Here is a 26856-nt window from a genome sequence, read left to right as displayed (position 1 = left end):
ATTATGGTATTTTTTTAAGAGCTTACTAAGTGCCAGGCACTATACTAAGCGCTGGAGTTGATACAAGTTAATCACATTGGGTACAGTCCCTGTCCCAAATGGAGCTCACAGTAAGGGGCGGGGACCAGTATTAAATCCCAATTTTACAGATGAGGAAACTGAGGCACAGAGAAGTGAAGTGACTTGCCCAAGGTCACAGCAGGCAAGTTGCAGAGCCAGGATTAGGACTAAGGTCCTCTGACAGCCAGGCCTGTGCTCTTTCCACTAGACCACACTGCTTTTTGGGATTCTGTACTTCACTTTAGTTACCCACATTAGAACTTAACTCAAAAGATTGACTTATAGATCTATACTTTTGGTGAATTTTCAAGTGGGAGAGGATTTTTTTATAGTGGGTTTGACTCATTGGATTCTTTATCTTTTCCAGTATTGTGAATCAAATCTGAACCCCAGATAAGCACAAAATTACATTCCTAGACTCATGTAATTATCCAATGCAAAAGACTTGTGTTTTTCCCTCTTGAAAATGAACTTTTCCCCAAGAAAAGTATTAAATGTGCAATACAGGCAATAAGACATCACAAGTATTTTAAGAAAAAAAAAATCAATATTCCTAGTAGGTAACATGTTTCCAGGTTCTGAGTTAAGAGATATGATGTTCTTTACTAACTCTTGCTATGGTAAATAGTTTTCATTAAAACCATTAGCCCCTCTGGCATGAAAAGTGAAGAAATGAAAGATTATCATGATTACCCTGGTTATCTAATTTCTAATATTAGTACAGTTGGGAGAGAAGTTGAACTCTCCGAAATGCTTGAGAGAAATTAAAATTTGACATTCATTTGTAAATTGAGGCAAACACCATGGGACTAGCAACATTCAGGCAGTTCTACCTTTGAAAGGTCTAAAGCTTTGGTATGAAATCCTTATTGAAAACAAATAACTTCCTTGATTCCTGAGAAGCAGCGTGGCTTAGTGGAAAGAGGCCAGATTTGGGAGTCAAATGTTGTGGGTTGTAATCCCAACTCTGCCACTGTCAGCTGTGTGACTTTGGGCAAGTCACAAATTATCTATGCCTCAGTTACCTCATCTGTAAAATGGGGATTAAGACTGTGAGCCCCATGTGGGACAATCTGACAACCTTTTTTCTATCCCAGGGCTTAAAACAGTGCTCGGCATATAGTAAGCACTTAAATATCATTACTATTATTATTTAAAAATGTATTTCCCATTTTCCCCCTCTAATTGGAAACTAAATATGTGACAAGTTCCGGGCAGTAAGAAGTTTTCTGTGAATAAAATGCGGCGGTGAGAGGAGATTTGTTTTTGTCACGGTGCGATCGCTGGTATCACAAATCCATTTTCTTTCCCTTTCCTCCAGAGATCCAAAATAGCAGTGTACGAAAAGATGTGGACCTACATGAAATCCGCAGAGCCATCCGTGTTCACGAGGACTACAGCCGAGGGAGTAGCTCGGGTCCGCAAATCCAAGGGCAAATTTGCCTTCCTCCTGGAGTCTACTATGAATGAATACATTGAGCAGCGAAAGCCGTGTGACACCATGAAAGTGGGAGGAAATCTGGATTCGAAAGGCTATGGAGTAGCAACGCCCAAGGGTTCCCCATTAAGGTGGGTGGAATAGTATAACAATATAACATGTGTTGTTATAGTATTCCACCCTCCCTGATGCCCCTGATCTGATTCTTTTGTGTTTGTGTGTGAACATGGTATGTTCTTTTTTTTTCTTTTTTCCTTTTTCTCCATTTCATTCTTTCAATCAACAAGCAGGTAATGGTTTTTAATTTTACAATGACTAACCACAGTTGACATGTATCTTTCAAGGCCATATAAAAACCAAACTGGTTGAACACTAGCTGCTTCTAGTCAGCCTAAGACAAGGGGAGCATCTGCTTTTTATCTCATCAGTTTTTTTTCCCACCAAATTCAGCACTATCATTTTGTCAGTTATCAATTCTACATTTTCTTTTCCGGTTTATTATCCCTGGCTGCTAGTCTCTGGATTCAATTGCTTGAAACATCCTCAAAGAATCAGTCTCTTACTGGCAAACCAACTTTCCATTTCAGTGTTTCATATATTACAGCCTCTTCATTCTGGAGGATAACCTGAGGTTATTTTTCAGATAGTCTGTACTTCCTTGGAAATCCAAGTATTTCATAGAATTACATAAACCTTCCAAGGTTCAAAGGAAAGGTCGGTCCAAAACCTGAAATCCTTACTCATGTCACACTTCCTCTGAATTCAAAGGGGGTGGGGCATAAGTAAGATTACAGAATTGGGCCCTCTGACTTCATAAAAGCCCTGAAAACATTCTACTTACATTTAGACAACAGGGTTGGTTGTTATGGTTCATAAGCAAAGCATCATTTGTTGCCTAGTAATATGTTTAGTCAAAGTATTTTACCCGTAAATTCCTATTGCAGAGCAGAGAAAATTCATAAAGTACTACCTTGAAAGACCAATTGTATCCTAAGCAACAAAGGCTGCTTTGGAATTGCTTAGTTTAAAAACGCATGTGCTTCAGAGTTTAAGGTGGTAGGGGGGCATTGAAAGTATTTAAACCACTGTGTCATCTGAATTCCATCTGAACATGGACAGTGTGATTATCTGGGCTACTTGTGAAATATTTCAAATACAGGAATTCAGAGTTTCTGACTGCAGGGACTTCCAAAGGAAGTAGGAATGAACGAAGGAAGATTCAGTAATGTTCCCAGAAAGTGGAAACACTTGACCACTTACATCATTCCCCAGTTTCCAAAGGCAGAGTGGCCTCAGAATTATAAAGCTTATGCAGCCATTCCAAAAGGTAAGCGAGCAGGTTCAGTAAGTGGAAAACAGTACCTGAAAACTATGTGGACAAGGAGATCCAGTTGTCTCAAGGGGATTTTTAAAACCTGACATGTTGAGATACGGGGCAACCACTATTGATGATAGCAGACTGCAAGGCAACACTGAAGGAGATGGAACAAAAATCCCCTGGATATCAGGGGATAGGAAAAAGTGAAGCTATAGAGGAAACTGCCAGTTTATAAGGGGAAAAGCTTGCAGGCCAAATATCAAATTTCTCATCGTGGAAATAATTTTACTGCAAAAGAACTGCAGGCAGTACCTGGTATGTAAGCGCCACAGTATTTAATAATCAGTTAGTAGTATTGATTGAGCGCTTTCTGTGTGCAGAGCACAATACTAAGTGCCTGGGAGAATACAGTAACTCTGGTAGATGTGATTCCTGCCCACAAAGAGTTTACAGTCTAGAAGAGATATACATTGCTGTGGGCTGGCGTGAGGTGAATACTGAGTGAATACAAATCTAACTGTAAAGGTGATGCCAAAGGGAAGGCAGGTAGGGAAAATGAGGGTTTAGTCAGGGAAGACTTCTTGCAGGAGATGTGGCTTAAGTAAGGCTCTTGATAACCCTAGTATTTTCTGAAAAGCAATGGTGCTCTATCCTAGATAGTTTAAATTCCAGGACCTAATGAAACACATCATTGCTCGGGAGAGGTTTCAAGAAACCCTTCTCTGCCCATGAAATACTTTGGAAATTCGCTTCATTTAAAAATAAGAGAGAGAAGTGGATGGGGGAAAACAGCTACGGTAATAGATGTGTCCTTCAGTGAACAGACTATTGATAACATTCACTGGCTGTCCTCCTCTTCATTAACTCCCACAGGACATGGTGTCTACTGATAAAGTCAAATTCTTAGAACTAAATTTGGCCCTGACTCTCAGGAGAGCCTGACTCCCAATGAGACAACAGAGTTTGGTCGTCAATGTGCCACTTGTCAAACCCCACACTATGGGGATTGTTTGTGATGGAAGCTGAAGAGCTTCATCTGCGTAGAGCTGTATAGTAATGAGCCGGGAAAAGCTGTAATCCTGTCATCAGCCAGTGACTTCTCTCTCCTTTCCTGTCCCGCTCATGGACTTGTCAATGAAGTCATTGTGTGGCACAGCCTCCAGGATAGAGAATTTGTTCATGTGCCTGGTTTGAGACACGTCACAGTTTCCTGGGTAAGCTGGACTCTGCATACCAAAATTTCAACCATTTTGTCCTCCCCCTCACCACCACCCCTCCCGCCCCCCACGTCTTTGGAGGGCACGGAAAGCCAAGCATAAATCCCCTGTTGCAGTTTAAACAAAAACTGCTTGTGAAGCTTAAATTTGATTAGAGTTTGTAGGATTTTTTTGGATGGGATTAATGGTCATATTATACTTATATTGATCAATCTTCAAATGTTGTGAAGTAAAATTGCTTGAGGCCCCAGGGGGTTATTCTTTGACTCATTACTGGTACTACACCAATAGTGAACATATCAGTTGCCCCAGACAGTGCCCTGAAAGGCCTGTGTTTTGAACTGGGCTTTTGTTTGGGCACTCTAAGTTATTATCATTTTAATCGGAACTTCTGCTATTCCTTGCATGAATGCTCAAAGGATTTAGGATTGAGTGCACTTGTAGAAAGCCAAATTACTAAGTACAAGTTAATGTAGAGAGCTTTTTCTCCCAGCCTATTCTTCTGGCTGATTAAACAGAGGGATTCTTCGGTTAATCATCTTGTTTCCCCTGCTTGGATTTTTCCAGGAGCCGAAACTTAACCAGCAGGTAGCAATTTTATCTTGAAAAATCCAGGAATCTTTAACAGCTTTCTAAGTCTTTCTAACAAATAAAATGCTTCAGAGTGAATGTCATGAAGGAGATGAAGAGGAGGTAGTTCAAAGGGAGAGAAACTGCAGGTTGAAATTCAGTAGAAAGATGAGTAAACAGTATTTGAGCCAATATGAAGAACATGGGAAAGAAAAAAAAAACCCCAGGGAGATGCTTCCGTTATTAGGTTGGATTTTGTTTGAAAGATCTAACAGCATACACATTTGGACTAGCATTCACTGTTTATCACCTTACTTTTAGAGGATGGTAAATGAGCACAAGCAAAGAGTACTGCTCCAACTCTGGAGGAAATTTAATTTTGGGGTACTTTGTTTGGGGGTCTTTTCTTCAGTTTGCACTTATTACTAACGATTGTCCTTTCTCCAATTGAACCAAGAGGGGGTTGATAGGCACTGACTACCAGCCTCTGCCCAACACTCTTTAATTTACACTGTAGCCTGGCAAGACCACAGATGCATTTCAGGAAGGAGGATGGGTACAAAAAGACCAACTCTTAATGGGTTGCGGCAATTGAGAGGGAAGACGAGGAAAGATTTGTTTTCAGGGCTATTCCACAAAACATGCTTTATTCAACCCCGCTACATTTACATGAAAAATAGGTCCGACCTTGTTTTGAGCTGTCTCAACTTCAGAACTCCTCAGCCTTCCCTCTGCACGTTTGCTATGCTGCTTATTCTCCTGAAGTCATCCCTTCCATTATACCCCTTCCTTGTCCCCAACAATCATCCAATGCAACCGCTGGATTCCCATCCCAATCTGAGAAAGTTAACGTCTCAAATTATTTTAAAAGTCTGTCAATAAGAAGTTGTGTTTAAATAAGGGCTAAAAAAATGTGAAAAATCCCATTTGTGCCATTTATTTTGCCCAGAGGACATGTAATAAGTAGAGAGTCAGGCAGAGATAGGGCAATTTTTTTTAAAAAGATCAGATTATTATTCTAATAAATATTAGGCATGGAAACAAAACATCCTTCTTACTAGAGATTCCCAGGATTGAGTTGCCTATAGATGGTTCCACAGAGCAGTGAGTCTTAGAAAAGATTTCCAGATTTGCACTAATGCACCCGCATCTCAAAGATTACTGTTGAAACGAGGAGGATTCTTTTGGCTATCCAACTTCCATTCTGCCATCTTCCCCTCACTTTAAAACATATGACTCACTCTTATAATAGACTGAAAGAAGTGCTATTGCATGGGATGTTCGATGCCACTGAGAATTGAGATTTCAAAGCAAATCAGTGTATACTGCTGTATGGTGAGGAACCTGTCTTTGGCAAAGGACAAAGCAAATGCATATTTATCACAGACCTCCCTCACTGGAAACGATAAGGATAGCTGTACAACAAAAACACTGTAGAAAAATGACCATTTGGGGGGGGTCAAACTTTAAGTAATACACTATTTTAGCATTTGATGAGTTAAAAGAAACTGTTGGCTTCCAGTAGCACTTTAAGGCTTTGTAGTTATGATGACTAAATACGATACAGCACATTCTCTTTCCTGAAATTATCTGAGGGCCAGTATGCCAAGGTTCACTTACGGTGAACACAACATTGTCTCAAAAAATGACTTTCCATTGTAATGAATGTGGTACAATTACATCCTCCTCATCTTCTCCTGCCTCGGCGGATGGTTTCAGTTTGGGCTCATTAGGTAATAATGCAATGTTTTAATATTAAACAAGAAAATTATTAGGAAATGACCTTCCACTAGAAAGTAGGAAAGCTTTCATGGATTTTTTTTTTATAAACTTCTAGACACCTAAGCTTTGAGCAAATACTTTTTTCCCCTTTATAAGTTCTTTAATATTCTGAGGATAGCTCATTTTTCCTCTCGGTCAAAAGAAATCAGAAAAGATCAGAGATATAATGAATTCCCATTATGTAGGGTGGTAGTTTTTCAGGGTTAGGGCTCAGAGAAATACCTCCAAAAAGGCATTTGTTTTCACTTCACATCCAGGACCCTCACTTCCACAAAATGATTCTCAAGCTTGGTACAAACAGTGGGAATCTTAAAATGGATGTCTCATTGTATTTAGAAACTGAGGCAACCCGATGAATTGTTTTAATATCTTGTCTGTCACAGGGCAAAGGAATTACATTTTGGATCCAGGGTAAATCTTCCCATCAGTTTATGGCTGCTAAATCCTGCCTGCAGGAAACCTTTGTAAGAAACAGTTGCTGTTCAGATCACATCAGGGTCTCATTTAAAATCACAGAAAATAAGAAAGCTCCCCATTGCCTATGCTATAAAGAAGGAAAAGATCTATTTCTAATTTTCAGCATTCACTAAGTACCTGCAGCATACTAAACACAGCAAAGTGTTTCCCAATGTAACAACCTATTAAAAAGTTTCACATTCCAAGTGAAGTGCTCATAAACCACTAAGTTTTTACTTTATTTCTTTTTTGATGATCCCCTATTAACATTTAGAGCAGTGATGTCTTACATTACCCTGCACCCCAGGGCACATAGAGCAGAAGTTAAATTACAAAAAGGTTTCTAAGTTCATTATTTAGCATTTAAATCATCGTTCATCTCTCTACCATGCTGGACAATCATTTAATCATCCTCACAATAATAGGTGATTATGGTGTTGATCCCACTTAAAAGACTGAGAATTTGAAGCATAAGAAATTACTTCAGAGAAGTTAGGACACTTACCCAAAGCCTCAATAGCCATAAGAATTTCAGGATTGGAGTTAGAACTCATTTTAATTAATTCATTCTCTCTCTTTCTCACTCTCTCTCACTCTCCTCTCCAGATAACTTGCCTCTCAGACAACATAGAGGTATGGCAGGAGAGATCCCATTCCCCACTTCTGCCAAGTTTCCCCCATCAGAAGCTGTTGCTGCTTTCTCCCTCACAAATTTACTTGATGCTGGGGTCACATGCAGAGCAGGATCTTGAATCCTGAAAACCCCATACGGCAGCAGAACCCATTGGTTCCTTAGAACTGAAGAGGAATCAAGAGCTGAGCTATCAAGGGCAGGGAATGCATGCTTCCCCTCCCCTGTATCTTCCCCCTGCCCTTCCATGCTGCAATCAGTTGGCCTGGGCCTCCTCAGAACCTGTCCAAGAGCCAGAAGTTTCCCAGACCCGAACAAATCTACTGAGTTTCATCTCCAGCCATCTAGGGGAACCTCAGAAATATCTCAGAGATATTCTGAGATATCAGAACCCCACTTCTGGGGTTGTTCTAGATGGTCAGAGGCAAAGTTCAATGGATTGAATTCAGGTTCTTATCTTTGACAGAAACTCTGGTGAGCCTCCCAATGCTTACAACTGGAATTGTTATAAATGGGTGGAACCAAACCATGTATTAGTGCCTCCAGGAAGGGAATATGTGTGGGGAAGGGAATATGCGTGGGGGAGGAAACTTTTGTTAAATAATATCAGAGCACTACTCACATCAAGCAATGTCCAGTTATATTAAAAGAAAATCAGATTTTGTTTCACCCTCATTTCTAATACACTAACTTGCAGTAAATAGACTAAATATTACCAGCAACTCCTTTTTAAAGTTTACTTAATGCTTAATGAAGTTTGCCAGGCTCAATTACAGAATTATTTTTGTTTCACACAAAAAAAATCATAAGTTGGTCAAAATTAGAAAATGATAAACCAAATGCTAAAACGTACGATCCCCAAAGAGCAAACCTATCATAAGAAACTGTTTCTATAACAATTCCTTTTTGTGCTTTTACTGGATTTGACATTTTCACGGGGAAAAAATGGGAATATATCCTGAGGAGATCCCCAGGAGTGAGGCAGAATCCCAGAGAGCTGCCCTAGTAGGAATATTGGCAATCCCAGTCAGTTCTCCAAGTGTAGGAGTCATAGTAGGTGGAAGGAGTGAGTAAAGATCAATCAATCAATGGTATTTATTGAGCACTTACCATGCAGAGCACTGTACTAAGAGCTTGGGAAATTACAATGCAATAGAGTTGATAGACACGATCCCAGCCCATTAGAAGCTTACAGTCTACAGGATGAGGAGTGAGCCTTGAAATTCGGTTCCATGAGGCCAGGATATCCTTGACTCGTAACGGAGAACCTGTCTGTCTCTCTTGCCCCCCCAAATAAAAAGTGAACACCTATGCACTCAATTGAAGGTCACCAATGGGGAAAGAAAAGGGCCAAACTGTAGCCATGGAGCAGGGAAACCTTTGTTTTGTTTCTTTAGGAACAAGAATACATTGTTATGTTTGGATACGACTAAGTGGTATACAGCAGTCTTTCAATATAAAAATCTTTCACAGGACTTTTTTTTTTAAGCACTGTAACATTCTTGGTAATTTTGCACTGATGTAAGATAGAAAGGTTCAATTTCTTTTTTTCTCCTCATCACAAGCAGCAATCAGTTTATGCCCTGAAGCATGAAGACTGCATAACTACTGTAATTTTTACCCAATCCATACAGTGAAATTGTTGTTGCTTTATTTATTCAAAGATTCCTAAATCTTTCTTGAATGCTAAGCTAGTTCCCTCCAAATTGTAAGGTAAATGGATCCCATAGGTGATTTACATGCTCATGAAACATGATGGCCTTTTCCCATATGTTTCTTAATTTCATGGGATTTTTTTGAAAGAAAAGCTTTAGGGTCTGTGCATATGTTTTTCTCTGAAACAGATAATTCACTTAATGAGTTCAATGCTACCTCAAAATCACAGTCATTTCTAGGGTATTCAGAAAGGTAGAGTTTCAGAAGGACTTTTAAGAAACAGTGAAGTGGGCTTTTTTGCCAGATTTATCATGTATTCTGGAAGTTCAATACATAGGTTGAACCATGAGCTCAACAGGTTTGCGACTAAAAAAAGAATGAAAATGCCAACAGAATATTCCACAGTCACTTCTTTCCATCAATTTTCATTGATTATGACTACATATGACATTCCTCATTTGGATGTCCCTTTTTTATTCGATGGCTGATATATGAATGAGGTTCAAAGCACATTCATTTCCTCCCCTAATGTCATTTCTTCTATAAAGTATTTTAACAAGCTACCCAAAGTTAAATAACAATAGCACATGATCTTATATGGGCTCAGGTTCATTCTTAGTCATCTCTTTCCTTCATGTCTCACAGAATTCAGCCAATTGTCCCACTTTGGGGTTTCAATAGGACTTAAACATCACCCCTGCAATTATACCAAAGGGAAATACTCAAAACTCTCTCTGGGCCCAATTAGGCTAACATATGGCTATTTCACTGGGAAATGGCAACTAAACATTTCCTCCCTCCCCCAACATAAATTGCCAGATATTTTTCATCCTCCTGCAGTCCAGCCAAAGAGAATATACTTTCCCCAACAGGCATCCATCTGCCTCAACTAATTGTATTGGAGGAAAACGAGCTTGCCCCTTGATTTTGCATGTTTCCTCGAAGTGCCTGCTGTCTAGAATTCTTCCCTGACTCCCAACTAGCAGCTATTTGGAAAGTTTTTCCTCCGCAGTAGAACTCCTTGTCCAGAGTCACATTCTGAATTGGTTCCACCATAAACCCTTTGTCATTCAGACATCCAGGAGTCACAGACGCCCCCCCCCCCCCAAAAAAAAAATCATCACCTGGGCATTAGGATATCCAGATAATCCTGATTAATTTGGAGTGCTCCTGTCAATTAAGCTGTAAGGAGCACCTTCTCTGTGCAGAGCACTGATAATAGCACTCAGGAGAGTACAATAGATTTAGCCCTCCAAGAACTTACAAATACAATTTCTGGTGTCTGCTCCAGAGCAAACATGCCGCCATTGTTTTCCTTGGGTTTAGTTCTTCCCTGAGGAAAATCAGACCTCATTACGGAATGGATTTCCTGGGAAATTGCCTCAGTGTTCCATCCCTTCCACCCCAAACAGAAATTCTTCCCCTTTGGCTTAATTCTGCAGCAGGATCTTAGGCCCATTTGAAGTCCTGAATTTGGAACAATTGGAAAGTGTTTTGTGAGACCTGGAAAAAGAGATTGGCCAGAACTGAACCTGATTTTTATACAAGATCATGTTCTATTGTTGTTTAACTTTGGGTATTTCTCCCCTAGGAGGAGGACTGAGGAGAACTAACCAGCTCCAGGACCAAGGTAAGAGGGGAGTTTTCTTTCAAAAGAATGTATCACATCCATTTGAAGGAAACCCCTCCCCCACCTGTATTTTTTTTCCTTCTTTTCTCTTCCTTTAATTGATTTATTTTTGATTAGGACTAGGGACCCAGGTAATTGCCTGTACCTAGTGGTGAAGTGGGCATCCATTTGCAGGTATTCTGTTAAAAAAATACATAAAAGTTGCATCAGTTTATGCTAATTCCTGTCTCCATGATCATTTCAAAATTCAGGTCAGTCTCATATTTCAAAGCAGACTGACAGCCTACCTGAAATGCTGCCCAAATCTTGGGGAAGTGATCAACATATGTACATTGTTCATATTTCTAACAATCATTTTCAAGAAAATAGATCTTTAAATTTAAAACTGATGATGAAAACCCAAAGTCCATTAGCATTATAAAAACAAGTTTAATTCAGGACCACTGAACATTTTTTAAATTCCTTTGAGTTAACAATATCAAAATGATATTTTAAAATTGGGATGGGGGTGATTCTATAAAAAGTCCACATGCAAAAAAGCTTTACAATGTATTTTGATTTGAAATGCTTTCACAGTTTATTGGAAAGAAAAAGTGCTTAGTACAGTGCTCTGCACACAGTAAGTACTCAATAAATACGATTGAAGGAATGAACAAAAAAGAATCCAGAGGGCAAGAAGGCAGTAATTCTGAGTAGGATTTATCAAGAGAAGTGTGTTCTCTGCTTCCCTCTTTTCTTGCTAAGTCAAATCAAATCCCCTTTCCCTGATTTTATTGTTCTACTTGGTACAAGTCAAGATCCCCCTCTTGGTCACTCATTCCTCTCTGCATTCTTTCTGATGTTCTGGGCGGATAAGGAAGCTAGAAGTGAGGTGCTTGGAAAGAAAGCAAAGGGAAAAGGTAGAAAAACAGCTCTAATTTGAAGACTGAAGTTCAAATACTGCCCCTCCAGTAATCATTAACACTTGGCCTTCCCTGGTCTCTCATGGGTTTGTCAAACTAATCACCTGGCTTGTCAAAGGTGAGGAGGAACTGGAGAAGATTCAGCACTTAGAGGAAAGGAGATTTTAGGAGTCCACAAAAGGGGAGAATTGCAGGAAAAGAAAGGCTTTGTGGTTAAAGGGATCAAATAACCAACACCCTGTGCTGAAACTTGCTTCCTCCACTCCTCTCCTTTTTTGGGTCAAGTGCATTTCTTTTTTTAGATGAGGGTGAACTTTTCATTGAGTCTTATTGGCTTTAAAATCCTCCTGCTGCTTACACTGCCCTTGGATGCAATTTCATTGTGAACTGGGCTCATAAGAACATTAAAAGTGCCAGTGATCACACAAAATGGAATCTTATTTTAGTATCAGTTTAGATGCTGGCTCAGGAGATATGGTTTCTTTTTAAATCTTCAAATTACTTTCATGAATGATTTTTATTTTCTATTAATCAAATCCCAAACTAAGAACAAAGAGAGCCTGTCAAATGTCCCTAATTGATTTTTAGTTAGGCTTTTATAGCCTCTTTCTTTGAAATAGTCTAAATTGGATTCAGAGAGCTTAATTTGAGTTCTTAATAATATGATTCATAGTATCCTACACTACAGGCTGCATATCTGTCAAGGAATGATGCCTTACTGATTTAACAGTAATTGACCCTCTCAGTATGTGTTAAATTAAAATCCAAGTGAGATTACCAAAAATTTGGTAGAATTTTTGTTTTATATCAGTGAAGCAAAATGTGGTTTAGTGGAAAGAACACAGACAAGGAAGTCAGAGGACGTGGGTTCTAATCTGAACTCAGCCACTTGTCTGCTGTGTGACCTTGGGCAACTAATTCACTTCTCTGTGCCTCAGTTACCTCATCTGTAAAATAGGGATTTATGACAGTGAGCCCCATGGGGGACAACCTGATTACCATGTACCTAACCCAGCACTTAGCACATAGTAAGCGCTTGACAATACCATAATTATTACTATAAAGAAAATCCATGTAATTTAATAATTAATCTTAGAAGGGGTTTATGCAAAAAACATCTTACCTATTTGGAGAAAACTGAAAAAGAAATTGATTGCTCACCCTGAACAAATGGTACGGAGAATGCTTTACCTTAGCTAGAGGGAACATATACATAAGGAACAGTTGATTAAAAAATCTGAACATTCAAGTTTTGCAGTGATTTGTTGTTGGGCTGTTTAAGTTGTTAAACTCTGACCTTCGGGGGTTAGTGAAATGTTGAATGTCACCCACATGGGGATGTAGAGTTTGTGGGTCTCTCTGGGTCTGGTTGGGATATGGTGGACAAATTAGGTTTTTCCATGGACAACTGCTGTCCTCCAGTCTTCCTCCACACCACCCCCTTCAACTCCCTCAACCCCCTCTCTGTCCCATTCAAATCCTGGAAAAGTCAGGGCACCCTCCCCTATTTATGCCACTGACAAGGGTCAGTGCAACTTGGGAAGTGGCAATTTGAGGTGGAAGCCTGTAGTATCGTATAAATTAAACAGTATTTTTATTCCCTCATAACTTTATCCTTTTGGCCACATAATACAATTTTATGTATTTTAGAACAGGGATCAAAACCCTCTGTTAAATACGGTTCAGATACCAAATGGCAGTACTTACTGAGCACTTACTGTGTGCGGAGCGTTGTATTAAGTATCCGGGGGATTCAATACGAGTTGGAAGACACGATCCCTGCCCTAAAAGATCTTACGATCTAGCAGGGGAGGAAGGCCTTAAGATAAGTTACAGATAGGGGAAGAGACAGAGTGCTGTGAAGATAGTGTAAGCATCCAAATGCTTAAGGGGTACAGAGCTACATGAACAGACAATGCAGAAGGGAGGGTGAATAGAGCAGGGTAATGGAGAAGAATGAACAACTATTACTTTTAAATATAGAATAAGATATATTTATAAACATTAACTAGTTTTCTCATTTGGTTTTAAGGATTATAAATCTGTTTCTCATTTAAGGATATGACAAAGTGGGAATATGCCTCATTCACCACAGAAACTACTTATTGCAGCGTGGCTATTGGAAACAGGCTGGGCTTGGGAGTCAGAGGACCTGGGGCCTAATCCTGGCTCTGTAATATGTCTGCTGTGTGACCTTGGACAAGTCACTTCACTCCTCTGTGCCTCAGTAACCTCGTCTATAAAATGGGGATTAAGACTGTGAGCCCCATGGGGGGCAGGGGCTGTGTCCAACCTGATTTACTTGTATCTACCCCAAGGCTTAGAACAGGGCTTGGCACATAGTAAGCACTTAAATATCATAATTATGATCATTGGCTTTAAAGCACTCAGTTCTCCCCCTCAACTTATTTCACTGATTTGCTACTCCAACCCAGCCAGCACACTCCTCTCCTCTTATGCCAACCTACTCACTGTACCTCAATTTCAGCTATCTTGCCACCAAACCTTTGGAAGTCCCTCCCTTTCTTCCATGGTGAACCACAGAATCTCCTTCCCTTCAAAGTCTTTTTAAAGTCACATTTTCCCCAAGAGGCCTCTTCTGACTCAGCCCTCATTTCCCCTTACTCCCTGTCCCTTCTTTGTCGCCCTTGCATTTGGATTTGTGCCCTTTAATCATTTGATATTCACCCCACACTCAGCCCCACAGTACTTCTCTACATATCTGTAATTTAATGCCTGTCTCCCCTTCTAGACTGTAAGCCCCTTGTGGGCAGGGGATGTCTACCAACTCTGTCGGATTGTACTCTCCCAAGTGTTTACTACAGTGCTTCGCACCTAGTCAGCGTGCAATAAATTCCATTGATTGATTGATGGTGGCCAGTTCTAGAGGTAGGCAGCTGTTTGTGTCAACAGAACCTTGTTCCTCATGATCAGGTAGCCAATTTGTTCTAGAATTGGCCCCAGGGTTAAATGGTAGAAGAAGATCCTAAGCAGCATGAGAAGCAGTGTGGCTCAGTGGAAAGAGCACGGACTTTGGAGTCAGAGGTCATGGGTTCGAATCCCAGCTCTGCCACTTGTCAGCTGTGTGACTTTGGGCAAGTCACTTAACTCCTCTGTGCCTCAGTTACCTCATCTGTAAAGTGGGGATGAAGACTGTGAGCCCCACGTGGGACAACCTGATCACCTTGTATCCCCTCAGTTCTTAGAACAGTGCCTTGCACATAGTAAGCGCTTAATAAATGTCATTATTATTATTATTATTATTATCCTCTCCAGTCTAATACAACCCCTCCAAATGTCTCATCTAGCCCCTATAATACCCCCAGGTTGGAAGATCCCTAGAAACCTGGGGTGATGTAATTTATTAAGCCTTCACTATGTGCCAAAACCCTGTGCTAAGTGTTATGGCAAGCGTGAGACAATCAGATGAGACACAGTCTCTGTCCTCTAATGGATTTCTAAGTGATGGAGCTCTTCACAAAGTTGCTAAAAAGAATATCGTAGAAAATAAAATCAGTTTAAAAATCAAAGCATTTGTGAAGATGCTTACCCTAAAGAAAAGAGGCAAAAAACAGATGAAGTGAAACAACACAGTCAGATGACAGAGGAGTGCTAAATGCAGTCATTACTGACTCTAAGGCAAATACTGCATGAGATCGTTAATGGCATTACTCAAAATACTTTATAGTGAGAAAAAAATACTAAGGCATTCAGATCGATTTTACCACCAACCCATAATCAAAGGAGAGACCAATGAATACTAACTTGAAAAATTTTTAATCTTGCTGATATCAAAGCAGCACCAGTCTACCCTTAGGGAGACATCTTGCCCTCACTACAGAGAGAATCACCCTAAAAAAGGATATTACAACCATTTTAGGAGGATGGCAATTCTTACAATACTCTTCCCAATCATCCCTGGCTCTCACACCACATGTAAGAAAGTTAGAAGACATTTCGTTTTTATTTCTTGAAATAATGGCTAATCTTTTAATCTGCAATTAAAAACCACAGTGATACCTAAATAGGCTTAGGCTTAATTGAAAATACATCCACCATGAGGATGTCTTTTTGGTCATAGAGTTGTTCCTGTTTATCTTAACAGACTTATCCTTAATAGTAAATAGCCATAAACTCCTTGAGTGTAAAAGTGTCTTCTGTAACCCCTTCAGTACCTTATACAATCTTCTGCCTAAAGTAGTTGCTAAATAGTGCTAATGATGACTTTTAGAGTACCTGTTTGCAAAGAAACCAATTCTAAAAATTGATTGAGAAGCATAGTAAATTACATTAGAGATTTATAAGAGCGGGAAAAATTTTCCCCTAATACATTCCAATTCTTTATTTTTTCTGTTCTTAGGTGATATGCTTGTTTAATAAGATGATTTTTGACACACAAACTTTTACTGTCCATTTACCAAAACAGGAATTAACAGTGTAATAGTATAAATGAGCAATGCAGTCTAGTGATTAGAGCACAGGCCTGGGCGAAGGGCCTGTATTCTAATCCCAGCTCTGCCACTTGTGTGCTGCGTGACCTTGGGCAAAACACTTAACTTCTCTGTTCCTCACATCTGAAAAATGGGATAAGACTCTGAGACCCACATGGGTCAGGGACTGTGTCCAGCCTGATTAGCTTGTATCTACTCCAGCGCTTGGTACGGGGCCTGGCACACAGTAAAGTGCTAAACATTTGAAGAGAAAAAAATATTGTGGATAATTCAGTCTAGTAGCAGTCCAGCAATTTACTATTTACCCAACATATACAATCCCTCAACTCGGATCGTGAACAAACACAAAAGCAAAAGGCACATGTCACAGACATAATTACATTCCCACCATCTACAGTGCAAAGTAAACAGAATAAATCCTTCTTTAATAATATGATTTTCAAATAATCTATTGCAATTTCACTCCATTTTTAGTTTCAGCCAAATCTCCTCTTGCCATAAAGAAACAAATACCTTCCTCAACCTTATTTTGCAATTAAATTGCTAATCATGAGTTAGGGTTTTTTTTTTCCTGATGCAAATCTAACCTGGATCGTCTTTACTAACTACACAGAGGAAGAATTTCATTTCTTTTACAGAGCTACATCTACGATCAGCCCCTTCTTAACATTAGAAAGTAATTTAGACCATTTTCTGTCTTTAGAAACAGTTGCTTGAAATCTGTGGAAATAAATAGCTTGTGCTCATCTATTGGAAGGAATAATTTTAGAGTACGGGAAAAATCAAAGTAATAACATAGCTAAATTGAAGACTTAGTGAAGCAACGATAATGCCAGGAATTGGTTACTATTTCAGGCCTTTAATAGCTGAGGCTGGGAATGTGATGCTCGGTTAGAAGATCAAGCAGTTTGCATTGAGTTTTTCATTATATCATCAAGGGTCAGGAGTTTTACTCTTCTCTAAACCTTTTTATATTTTGCTGGCTAGTGATCAAAATAGTGCCCTCTGAGTGGGTTATTAACTGATTAGACACCAAGTTAGGGGAGTTCCCATGGTTCTCTGCTTCTCTGGTGGCTCGCTATCTTCTAAATCCATTACCAGCTGAATTTCGAAAGGGGATTGCTGAATTTCGAAAGGGGATTCCATGTGCAATTTGTTCCTCCAATCTATATGAATCCCACTGGTGAGATAGTCTACTCTGTATAAAAAATGCTTAGCATTAGTTAACGATATGGCAATGCTAATTTAAGAAGCTAAATGAAACCATTATGTTCCAGGTAATACTTTTCCTCGGGCATTTTAGCTGAGGACCAAGTGACACTATCACTTTATTGAGCTGTTAGAACCTGTTCAGGTTCTCAGGCACACAGCCCCTCTCCTTGGCCCGAACAGAAACAGAAACTTCAGACAGAGTTGAGTCATTTCAAATGAGAAATAATTAAAAAAAAAACGTAAAGAAAACTAGTTTCCTGAAATTCCCATCAGCCATAGCTTATTCCTCCACTTATTACGTGAGGTCTCCTAGGGCGAATTTTTGTTAGGTTCTTAGAAATCTAGTGGGAAAAACTCTCCAAATATGAATCCAAGGCTAAAATCATTTCATTTCAAAATATAAGCCAAAAATCCCTGTTAAAACCTACTGACTTTCCATGGGCATCCCTTCCATGTCCCCATTTAATTGAAGGATAAACTCTAGCAACTTCCTTTCTGGGCTGAGAAAGGACACGGGGCACTGCGCGTGCCATTAGCACTAGAATCATTCACCCTGTGCAGGTTTGAGTCTCATTTATTTTTGCCGGTGGGAGACTCCATCCCTCATCATCATTATCCTAGCCCCTCATCCCCAGTTTTCATCCGTTAACATTTATTGAGCCCTCCATGGGAACATAACTTTGTTCTAGATAAGGGTCTGACCTGAAGAGAAGCAAAACAAAAACTTACACGGCTAAGGGCTGTGCTTTATTTCATTCCTAAAATCAAAACTGGGGAGAAAAAAATGGTAAGCAAGTGCTCCAGGGAAGAGGAGGAGAGAATAACAAGAGGAGATGGACGGCAGGTCTTCCTGGGAACCGGAGTGATGAGGATTAACAAGAAAAAGCAAGAAACAGAAGAGCTAGGGGTGAAACACAGTTTCCCAAGCCTAAATTCACCCACTTCCTACCCTGACACTGCAAGGCAATAATACTTTGAGCAAGTCATTTAATTTTCTGTACAAATTCAATGTAGACAGCATTTGTCCTACCCCCTCCCTGGCCCCATCATCAGATGTCACAAGGATAAATTAGATAAAGCCATATGCAAATTTATTTTATCAGTGAAGGAGGCAAGGATTTAAGTCTATTATGGTGGACTTTAAAATGCCAAATCTATCAGGGAACTAGCAAAGACAATAATAATTTAAAACTATAATTCTGAAACTCTACATATTTTCTAGCTCATTGGGAAGGCTTAATTTTTAGTTTTTAGGAGGAAGAGAAGGAGACAAGGGGAAAGGGAAAATGATACTTGTTAGCATTTTGGGATTATCAGAGCAAACTGGATTTTATTCACCGCAGAGCCTGGAATAGAATATGAAGTAACTATTCTCATCTATAAAAAGAGTATGTTGCAAGAAGCTTTGATAAATTTCCATCACAGAAAATATTTCTAAGGCCGAGTCCTTTAACTCTAAAATGTTAAAAGGGTATAAATCTAGTAGATCTGGGTTAACTCTACTACCATTTTGACATGAGAATTGGCTCTAAATTACTAAGTCCTTTATAACAAAAATAAAAATTTGAAAAAAAAGGCTCTTCCATGAGAAATTTCAGTGAAGTCTCCACTAATAAAAAGCAGGTTCCAGCTGCTGAGGAAGTAAAGCATGGTCAGTAATGATACTGAGTCAGGATGATTGAAACCCTTGGAAATAATACCTCTGGGAAGTTATCCCAGTGCCCTGGAATTTAACCAAGTAAGCACTTCACTCCCAGGACCATATTTTACATCTCCTTGCTTACTACAAAACCAACATTAGAGAGATTTCTTACCCTGCTTTATTTTAGGACACCTCTGGCAAAGGTAAGAGTCAATTGTTTTGGTTTTATTTCATTCTGAAATAGGACTGTTTCAATGTACCTTAGTACTTGGTCATGGGTTCTAATCACATTTCTGTCACTTGTCTGCTGTGTGACGTTGGGCAAGTCACAACTTCTCTGGGCCTCAGTTGCCTCACCTGTAAAATGGGGATGGAGACTGTGAGCCCCATGTGGGACAGGGACTTTGTCCAACTCAATTATCTTGTATCCACCCCAGAGCTTAGCAGAGTTCCTGGCACACAGTGAATGCTTAACAAATACCATAATTATTATTATTATTATTATTAATTGGAAAATACTCCCCACAGACATAGGAAGGAAAAAGCTATGACTATTTGTTCCTACCATCTCATTCAAATGGAAAGGGAAAAGCAAAATAGCTATGAAGTTAATTTTGCAAATGTCATTTCAAATGAGAAATAATTTAAAAAAAAAAACCTAGAGAAAACTAGTTTCCTGAAATTCCCATCAGCCATACCTTATTCCTCCGCTTATTATGTGAGGTCTCCCAGTGCGAATTTCTGTTAGATTCTTAGAAATCTAGTGGGAAAAACTCTTCAAATATGAATCCAAGGCCAAAATCATTTCATTTCAAAATATAAGCCAAAATCCCTGTTAGAACCTACTGACTTTCCATGGGCATCCCTTCCATGTCCCCATTTAATTGAAGGATAAACTCTAGCAACTTCAGGAGCCATGTTTTTAGTTTGTACTATACATTTATACTATTTCCCCCCACCCCCTTCTTTCCTGTAGAAAATGTACCTCCCATATCTCAGGTAGGCTGCCCAGGGAAATTATACTACCCCCTTTATGAAAATATTTTATTTATTATTGATATGGCTTTTTAAAACTAGTTTTGGGGTGCACGTACTTCAATTCCTGTGATCACGACTTTCTTGACAAAAAAAATAAAAAATAAGCAAAAAAAAAAAATAAAGCCCACAAGCATGGCTTCAACCATAGCTTCGCAGGCCCCAGCCTTCAGCCTCATACGCTTTTTGTGTAAAAATATACTAAGTAGACAGATGTAACAGGTTTATTTTATGGTTTAAGAAGATCAAGTGGATTGAGAGAAACAGAGTACTTTCAGTGAACTGCAGCATCACCTTACTACGGTATTTTCACCAAACATGGCCACATGAATGAAGCTGCAGCACATTGTTTGGCAACAGGGCGAGCATGGAGACTAGCAACCCATGTCAGTTAACTGAAGTGAACGATAGCTACTTTTCATGTTAAATAGTATTACCCGCCCCACTCAAAACACAAACAGAAATAGCAGTGTGAAACTAAACTGTTTTTACATGGCCTACTTGTTGTGAGAAAGACAATGTCTTAGAGTTCTGTTTTCAAAAGTAGAGCTTAATTTCTGGATGATTATTTCAATTTAAAGGTTCTTTTCCTTCTCCATCCCTTTATTTTTTCATTTTTTTCTTTCTATCGTGCTGTGAAACTGTCTCTGGATATGGCTAAAAACCCTGTTAAATAACCCTCTCATGAACTGGCTTTGAAGGAACGCACTCATCCAACTAGTCACTTTATGACATGACTAAAATGACGCTCATTCACTAAACTCTACAGTGGACTGCTTAAGGATAAAATCAAATTCCCCATTAGAAAGGACAATTTCTTTCCAAAGAGTACATTTTAATTTCAAAAGAGGACTCATTTTCAATGTCTTTCAAAATAATCACCTACTTTCACTGGATGATTATACTGAGAGCCATGTTAACTCCTTCAAGCCATTACAGTACCATCTATATAGTGCTTCCCAGCTAGTGTCTTCGGACAAGTGTTTTTGTTAAAATAATTTTGTCAACTCAACATCTTAATTTCCTCACCTCTCTGGGGGCCTGCTCCCATTCTTAGAAGCATGTCTGCAAATGCACAGTGAAATCAGCTACAGGTGGCACACCTAACAACATGACAAACCAAGGGTATTGCCAACTCCCCCCCAAATCCCCGACTCCCTTGCACTTCTGGGAAGGGGGACTGGTAATCCATACCCGACCAGATGTGCCTTACCGCCCTGAAAGAGTGATGATCACCACAACAGAAAGCAATTTACTTTTGGGGAGTTGCTTATTTATTGGGAGGACCCAGCCCTTACAGTATCTCAGAAAAGCTACAGTACTGTGGTGATGGAATAGAACCAAATTTTAGGTAACACAAACCCACTTAATGGGCTAAATAGTTTAACTATTAATGGCATAAATGTTATTAAACCATAATTAAATTGAAAAAAAATTACCATTGGACAGTTGCATAATGGTTGGTGCTTTCAAGCCCTGAGAATCTCTTGTTATATTTCTTAGGTCCAGTTTTATTTTGCAGAGTTGCTAAGGACCTTTCAGCACACATCTGTACTGTAGAAAGTGTGCATTTTAAACATAGGAATAGTATCTTTCAAAAAGACACGCCGTCTCTCCTAATGGGCAGGCTTACCTATTTTATTTAGCTCAAAGTAATGTAATCATTTACCAAATGATCCCCTAAAGATCTCAGAGTGTTCAGACATTTTTTTAAGCCCCTGATTTCCCTGGCAGGAAATAGCTCACACTCTCAGAAAGCCAGGGGTTTTAAATATAAAACACACTATAAAAATACAATCCTACTTTTCAGTGTCATCAAAGGAATTATCATTAGCCACCTCTTGATAAGCTCATATAGGCATTAATCCTCTAGAGATAAACTGGACCCACTCTCCTCCTCTGAATACTCTCAAATTTATAGAGGAGAAAATTCAGTCTGGAAGGTTCATTATTTGAAAGGTCCCAGGTCACAGGCTACAGCATGCCTTCCTGGGGTTTTAATATCATTTAGACAATCAAAATTTGGATGAGTAAGTCTAATCTTTGGATGGTGTACAGTGCAGACAATCAGTAAAGGATTCAGAAATAAGATTGTTTCCTCTAAGGATTTTCTTCTTGTCTGTCTCAATGCCACAGCCCGCACCCTGTGGAGGTGAACCAAGTATGGAGCCCCAGGAGTTCAATAAACCCTGGAGCTCCATGCTCAGTTCAGCTCTACAAGGTGGGGGCTAGGGTCTGGGATCAGACAGGAGACATTCCTTAAGGAAGTAGCTAATATTTTCCACCTGGGCCAGTATTTTTGCATTTTTTGACCACCGACAGTCAGAAATGTAAAAAAGATTCCAAACACCATCATCCTTCCTCAAATCCCAAACCAATTTGAATCTCTATTTTTTGTTTAAGATGCTAATTCAACTTCTTTGGTGGGTTGATCCTTTTGCCAAAAGCAGAACTATCTCCAAAAAAAGGCCCTAGTTATTCAAAAACCTTAATTTTCCACATTTGACCAGACATCAAATTTCTCCTATGCTTGGTTTGGGTTGGGGATTAAATGGGATGCGAAATGGTAATGAGAGGTTTATTTAGCCTGTGGGAGAAGCTTCTAAGAGAGCTTAAGTCCTCATTCCTAACATCTTAACAGCTGTGCACTTTCTTACAAAATATGTTTTATCGTTTCAAGAAATGCTGTTAACCTCGCAGTTTTAAAACTGAATGAACAAGGCCTGTTGGACAAATTGAAAAACAAATGGTGGTACGACAAAGGAGAATGTGGCAGCGGGGGAGGTGACTCCAAGGTTAGCCTCAATGTCACCAAAGCGGGTAAACAGTATGTGAAGTAATTGGTGCATCTGCTGGGGTTCTTACCTGAAACTACAGTGCCAGGAATCCTGGCCGAGGCCGTTCACCTTCAACGTATGCAATTACTGTCAAAGCAAAAATATTTGCCCCCCGTGTATGCTTCACAAACTATACAAACAGAACGGAAGTCTTTGGATTCCCACATGACATGGCATCAGCTTGCGGGGCGCTAGTGGGGAGGAGTTGTTGGATTTATGTTGCTTAGACAAGGAAACAGAGGCAAGGATAACCTTTGGAAAGATAACAGTGGTAAAAGTGGGAAGTAATCAGCAAAGAAGACTTACTTTTCTGCTGCAGAACCAGGAGCTGCTCCAAGAGCTGGGAGCTGTAGTAACTGAGTCTCCACCTAGAACCTTCTAGGCTGCCTTCCAGAGAGTCAATTCCTCTCTCTCCTCCTCCCCCCCACCCCAACACTCTCAGCTGTTTCAAATTTACTTAATGACAAAATATGCTAATGTCCCATCAAAAGCCTTAATTGGAAATTTAGGGCTCTCCTAGGGTTAATAAGATTCAGCCTGTCATCCACCTTCCCTGGATTTGATCTTGAAAAAACAATACTCTGAGAGAAGGTCAACTTAACCTTTTCTTGGCATCATTTAAACAGCCTTTCCAGCATACTCATTTAATCTCTCTAAGTGGTTTCTAAGGGAGAAAGAAAAATTTAGCATTAAAACACTAGTCTGCCAAGAAACCCTCTTTTATCTACATTTTGTGAGAATTCATGTGTTTGGTACAGAGAGAGAAAATTGTGTGTTATTAGGAAGTTAGAAACAGTGTGCACATGGATGAGTTCTGATTAGGTTCTCTTACCACAGTGATTCTCATCTGGTTTCAGAATGCCTTGTGTAGCCTTTTTCATAGTTCCACTAGGTTGTAGTTTTATATATCGATCCCAACCTCTTCTTCTACTGCTCTTTTTCCCCCTGCATTGCTCTGCCCTTCTTAGAAGTGACCCTAGTTCTCACCTGTTTCCCTCTCTCCAGCTGCTCTCCATAACTGTCGCTCCTGTGAGTCAGCTCAGTAACGTGGGAGGAGGGACAGTTATGAGCTGACTCACAGGAGCTTCAGCTGTGAAAGAAGCCGTTTTCACTTTCATTCACAAACGCAGGTCACCCCCAGCTGCAGCAGTCTTCAACTTTTAATTTCTGCAAGAATTGCCAGTAGTGTTAAAGTTCCCCAGTTTCTCTTCTGAAGCCACGTTGGCTTCATCAGAAAACTGATTCCTTACCTTTAAATGCGCATTCTGTTTAATATGCTAGAAATGAATCTATGTCAAAGTACTATCTTTTCAGAGAATCATCACTGTTTTCACCAGATCTGTGTCATCTAACATATAATTGTAAGTATAATTGTAAGTATCCACTAGGTACTTCAAATCCAAGTAGCAAATGTATTTAATGGGAGCTGTTTTTGAAGAAAGAAAGGATCCAGGCATGGTTTCTATCTCATTTTACCATCATTCTTCCTAATCCAAGGTACCTGGATCATATGTGTGTAGTGAGTGTGCTGTAAGTAGTTAGAGGGAGTAAACTGGATAGCCCATAAAGATCAATTAAGTACAGCTTGGTTATTGAGAATACGATGCAATATGAGAAAGAGGGCTGATGAAGTTGACCCTTGACCACTTGTATTTCTCAGTCTCTGCACTAGAGTTTCTACCAATAGCTAGAAGAAGGGTGCTTCTGGGAGTAGAAAAGAAGTGGAGGGCTCTGCCACATATCAGTTGTGTGACTTTGGGCAAGTCACTTCGCTTCATCAAGTCCCTCCCCAGGTGTGGAGAAATCCTAGACTAAATCCCCTCCCATTCCTTATGGGGAATAATGAATGAATTTCCCCTCTTCAATCCCAGTGGTCTTGAGCTCCAGAGAGTTAATTCTGGGAAGGTCCTGGAGTGTGAAGCCTATCTGACATAACGGAGCCCCATCCCATTTTGGGACTAATGTTTGGGGAGTTTCCAGAGTAGCCACTGGTTTGGGGTCAAGTACGTAGACGAATCCCTCTAGTTGGCAAAAGCGTTAGTGAGAGAGATCCTAAGGCATCAAAGAAGAAGCTAATGGTAGTGATTCACTATTGACAGTGCCAGCTGGATGAACTAGTCTGTAAACAACAGTTCCTTCCACTTACCAAACACTAAAAGGCATTATGGTGTCAGCACGGTCCACAAAACTGATGCTGTCTAAACTTGGCCTCCTAAGACTCACCATCTGCAGAAGCTTTAGTTTGAAGGAAGCAGAGTGGCTTAGTGGGTAAAGCACCAGCTTCTCTGTGCCTCAGTTCCCTCATCTATAAAATGGGGATTAAGACTGTGAACCCCATGAGAGATATGAACTGCATCTAACCCCATTTGATTGTAAATATCCCAATTCACAGTACAGTGCCTTGCACATAGTAAATATTTAACAAATACCATTTTTAAAAAAAATAGCATTGCCCATTCCCGGTTGCAGAAGAATATTAAAGTCCCTAAGTAACTAAGGTGATCCTTATGGCATTGCCTTGATGTGGACTGGATTTTTAGAAAAAATATAAAAGTTCTAAAAAGCAACAGTGCATTACACCAGTGACTAGTGTAAATGATGGATCTTAATCGTATTAGAAAATGCTTATTTTCAATTAAACACCCAATCATCCTCAGTTACGGGATGGGTCATAACAGATTATTTTCAGGAGGATTCTGTCTTTTAGGGGATCAGCTGTGCCCTCTTGTTCTGGGGGGCTTCTACCCTCTACAAAGCCTAAGGCTGGAATAATTTCCTCCTCCTTCACAGGCACACACCCATGATACTGTAGGGTCTCCCGTCTCGGCAAGCACCATTGTGTCCCCGAGGCAGGATAGAGGATTTCCCACCCTTCTTCTCTTTTGAGCTTCCTCACTGTGTGGCTGCCGTGGGCTTTCACGATTCCCCAGAAAGTTACCTATTTCTGCACTATCCCAAGTGCTTAGTATAGTGCTCTGTGCACAGTAAGTGTTCCAAAAATATGATTGATTGATTCCTTGCTGGTAGAATTGGGAAGTCTAAAAGGGGCAAGTGCAGAAATAATCTTTTCCTCCTTCCAGTACAACCCCAGAGAAGCAGCATGGCCTAGTAGATAGAGCACGGTTGGAAATCAGAAGGCCCTGGATTCTAACCTTGGCTCCGCCACTTGTCTGCTATGTGACTTTGGACAAGTCACTTAACTGTTCTGGGCCTCAGTTACCTCATCTGTAAAATGGGGATTAAAACTATGAGCCCCATATAGGTCAGGGACTGTATCCGATCTTGTATCTACCCCAGCACCTAAAACAGTGTCTGGCATATAGTAAGTGCTTAAATACACTTTTTAAAAAACAAAAAAAAACAAAAACCCTGGTGGGAAGCTCCAGAAATACAACCAGAATTGCGTATGTGTAAAAAAAAAAAAATCACTTTCAGACAGGTTTAAGTATTTTGCCTACCTCTCAGAAACTTTAAGGTGGGACAGAAGGTGGGATTTAAGTTTCCCCACACTTGCTAGGTGGATAGGTGGAAAGTGTGGCAGGAAGGGGAAGGGGGAGATTTGGATTTAAAAGGTGTGGAGAGTTTGTGTTGTCATGTTAAGCTCCTTGGTTCAATGGCATTTTGTTGCTTGATTTGAACTGAAATAATAATCATCATAATGGTATTGGTCAACCGCTTACTGTGGGCCAAGAACCACAGTAAGCACTGGGGTAGATGCAAATATAAGCAGTCCAGACATAGTCCCTGTCCCACAAAGGGCTCATAGTCCTAGGGGTAGAGAGATTGGTGTTTCCTTCTCATTTTACAGCTGAGGAAACAGGCGTTGAGAAGTCAAATGACTTGCCCAAGATCATACAGCAGGTGGATCTGACAATGGAACCCAGTTCTCCTGACTCCCAAGCTTATGATCTTTTATCTAGGCCATACTGCTGCTCAGATCACCTAGATAGAAGCCTTTGGGAGCTCATTAATTCCAGGAGCTTTTTGGTAGTTGCCCCAGAAGAGAGTAGCTGCTGAAT

The 26856-nt window shown here is 40.0% G+C and overlaps 1 protein-coding gene across 8 annotated transcripts in view; it reads left to right on the top strand.

Annotated features, from left to right (window-relative positions):
- Window positions 1–26856, top strand: part of GRIA4 (glutamate ionotropic receptor AMPA type subunit 4) — a 254375-nt gene that overhangs the window by 216387 nt on the left and 11132 nt on the right. For 3 of the 8 annotated variants that reach the window (XM_038762188.1, XM_038762190.1, XM_038762192.1), the window contains exons 13-14: window positions 1382–1629; window positions 22681–22795. In XM_038762188.1, the coding sequence (XP_038618116.1) occupies window positions 1382–1629; window positions 22681–22795 (363 nt within the window). Of the gene's footprint in view, window positions 1–1381; window positions 1630–10719; window positions 10759–22680; window positions 22796–26856 lie in introns of those variants that run through there. The other 5 variants (XM_038762187.1, XM_038762191.1, XM_038762189.1 and 2 more) reach the window with 3 other exon arrangements.

Source organism: Tachyglossus aculeatus, chromosome 20 (assembly GCF_015852505.1).
Source record: "Tachyglossus aculeatus isolate mTacAcu1 chromosome 20, mTacAcu1.pri, whole genome shotgun sequence".
Classification (NCBI taxonomy): domain Eukaryota; kingdom Metazoa; phylum Chordata; class Mammalia; order Monotremata; family Tachyglossidae; genus Tachyglossus; species Tachyglossus aculeatus.
Note: the sequence above shows the minus strand (reverse complement) of the source record. Positions and strands in the feature narration are given on the sequence as shown.